The sequence below is a fragment of the Vulpes vulpes genome, chromosome X, assembly GCF_048418805.1.
Source record: "Vulpes vulpes isolate BD-2025 chromosome X, VulVul3, whole genome shotgun sequence".
NCBI lineage: Eukaryota > Metazoa > Chordata > Mammalia > Carnivora > Canidae > Vulpes > Vulpes vulpes.
In genome coordinates, this window is record NC_132796.1 from 18731352 (window position 1) to 18733977 (window position 2626).

At 43.0% G+C, this 2626-nt stretch overlaps 1 protein-coding gene across 1 annotated transcript; it reads left to right on the top strand.

Annotated features, from left to right (window-relative positions):
- The first annotated feature begins 483 nt into the window (after nucleotides 1-483).
- DDX53 (DEAD-box helicase 53) lies at nucleotides 484-2400 on the top strand. The gene has a single exon (XM_025997409.1). It carries the CDS (start codon nucleotides 484-486, stop codon nucleotides 2398-2400), a length of 1917 nt encoding a protein of 638 aa, XP_025853194.1.
- The last annotated feature ends 226 nt before the right edge of the window (nucleotides 2401-2626 follow it).

Here is a 2626-nt window from a genome sequence, read left to right on the forward strand (position 1 = left end):
ATCGGACCACAAAGAACATTACTGTTTCTATAAAATGTTAGAAAGAATTGAATTTAAATAGGAAGTGACCCTTTGAGGGTAAGCTAGTCTTAGCGAATTGCTTCCAAAGAATAGAATAATCATAATTCTCTATTAGTACTGTAATGGAAAGGGAGAAATAATTTTACAGCGCGGAAACCCTGGGTAACACTACCTAACCGAGTACCAAGATTATCACCGGCGCGTCACATTACAGCGTCACTTTGAATTTTGTGTCACAGGGGCCTGCCTGCCTCATGCAAATATCAAGGCCTGTGATTGGTCAGGCCCATAAAGCCCCTGCCACCACGGCACAAAAGGAGACCCTTCAAAAGGGTGGCCCAGCTACTCACCAGTGCCATGGCCCGCCCCGCTGGCCTCGCGCCTGAAGAGGAAGAGCCCTCGCAGCACATCTTCCCACTCTAGGTAGGCGAGTGGCCAACACCGGCGTTACCCCCCTCAGCCATGGCCTGGGCCCCAGAACACAGAAAGGCAGACCCTCAGCCTCGAGATCACAGGGCCTACCGGGAGCGCGGAGGCGGTGGCGGCAGCAACAGCGGAAGTGGGGGCGGAAGTGGCCGAGGCTGGAGCGGCCCCTCGGGCTACGTGGACCTTAGGGCCTCAGGCACCAGAGAACCACCTCTCTGCTTTAGATTAAGGAACAATATGATCGGTGTGGTGATTGGTCGTGGTGGAGCAAAGATAAAAGACATCCAGGCCAGGACAAACACCAAGATACAGATCATAAAAGGTGACTCTGAAGCAGAGGTAAAAATTTTTGGTGCCAGGGACATGAAAGCCAAGGCCAAAGCAGCTATAGAAGCCCTTGTTGAGAAACAAGAACGTAGCTCCAGTTCAGAGTCCCGGGTTGAAAGTGCCGCACCTCAGCCCTCTGCCACAAGGGAGTTTCGTGCGGAGAGCACTGGTGGTAGACAAGTCCAGCCACTGATAGACTGGGATAAAATCAGGGCAGAAGTTGCAGGGTGGGAAAAAAGAAAATGGGCAGATTTACCACCCATTACGAAAAATTTCTACGTAGAATCTAAAGCCACAAGCTCGTTGTCTAAAGTTCAAGTAGACCTCTGGAGAAAGGAAAATTTTGATGTAATGTGTGACGACCTGAAAGATGGTAAAAAGCGCCCCATCCCAAATCCTACCTGTACATTTCAGGATGCTTTCCAACCTTATCCTGAACTTATGAGGAACATTAAAAAAGCAGGTTTTCAAAAGCCAATGCCAATTCAGTCACAGGCGTGGCCAATTATTTTACAAGGAATAGATCTTATTGGAGTTGCCCAAACTGGAACAGGCAAAACTTTGGCCTATTTAATGCCTGGCTTTATTCACCTCAATAATCAACCAATATCGAGAGAGGAAAGGAATGGACCTGGCATGCTAGTCCTTACACCCACTAGAGAATTAGCTCTTCAGGTAGATGCTGAATGTTCTAAGTATTCATACAAAGGTCTTAAAAGTATTTGTATATATGGTTCCAGAAATAGAGAACAACAAATACAAGACCTTACCAAAGGCATAGATATCATTATTGCAACTCCCGGACGACTGAATGATCTGCAAATGAATAACTTAGTCAACTTACGAAGCATAACATACTTAGTCTTAGATGAAGCAGATAAAATGCTAGATCTGGGGTTTGAACACCAGATAATGAAGATCTTATTAGATGTGCGCCCAGATCGGCAGACTGTTATGACAAGTGCAACTTGGCCAGATACCATTCGTCGACTTGCTCAATCTTATTTGAAACAGCCTATGATGGTGTATGTTGGTACTCTGGACCTAGCTGCTGTTAATACCGTGAAGCAAAATGTAATTGTTACCACAGAAGAAGAAAAACGATCTCTTATCCAAGATTTCCTACACAGCCTGTCACCCCAAGACAAAGTCATCGTGTTTGTGAGCAGAAAACTTGTTGCTGATGACTTATCAAGTGATTTAAGCATCCAGGGCATACCAGTGCAATCACTGCATGGTAACAGAGAACAGTATGATCGTGAGTATGCTCTGGAGGACTTTAAAACTGGAAAAGTGAAAATATTGATTGCTACTGATTTAGCATCCAGAGGTCTTGATGTTAATGATGTCACACATGTATATAATTATGACTTCCCATGCAATATTGAAGAATATGTACATAGAGTTGGGCGTACTGGAAGAGCAGGAAAGACGGGTGTATCAATTACCCTCATAACTCAAAATGATTGGAAAATCGCTAGCAAATTGATTACGATTCTAAAACGAGCAAATCAGAGTGTCCCGGAAGATCTTACAGCAATGGCTGAGCGATATAAAATGCATAAACAAAAAAAGGACACAAGAAAAAAATCAAAATCGCATGGAAAAGCCACGGAATTTTATTGATACCAACACTGAAGAGTTTTACTACACTACTCTTAGATTGAAGATCTATTAAACATTCGTAGTTTTCAAGATACATAAGTATTAGAAACACCTTAAAGCAGGTTAAAACATCTTTAACTTGCTGTTTACCAGTTCTTAAATACAAAGCATTCAATATTGTGTATGTTCCCTAATAAAGTCAAAAGTGTTTGAAAAAAAATTAAATGTTATATGTTTTTTTTTTTTT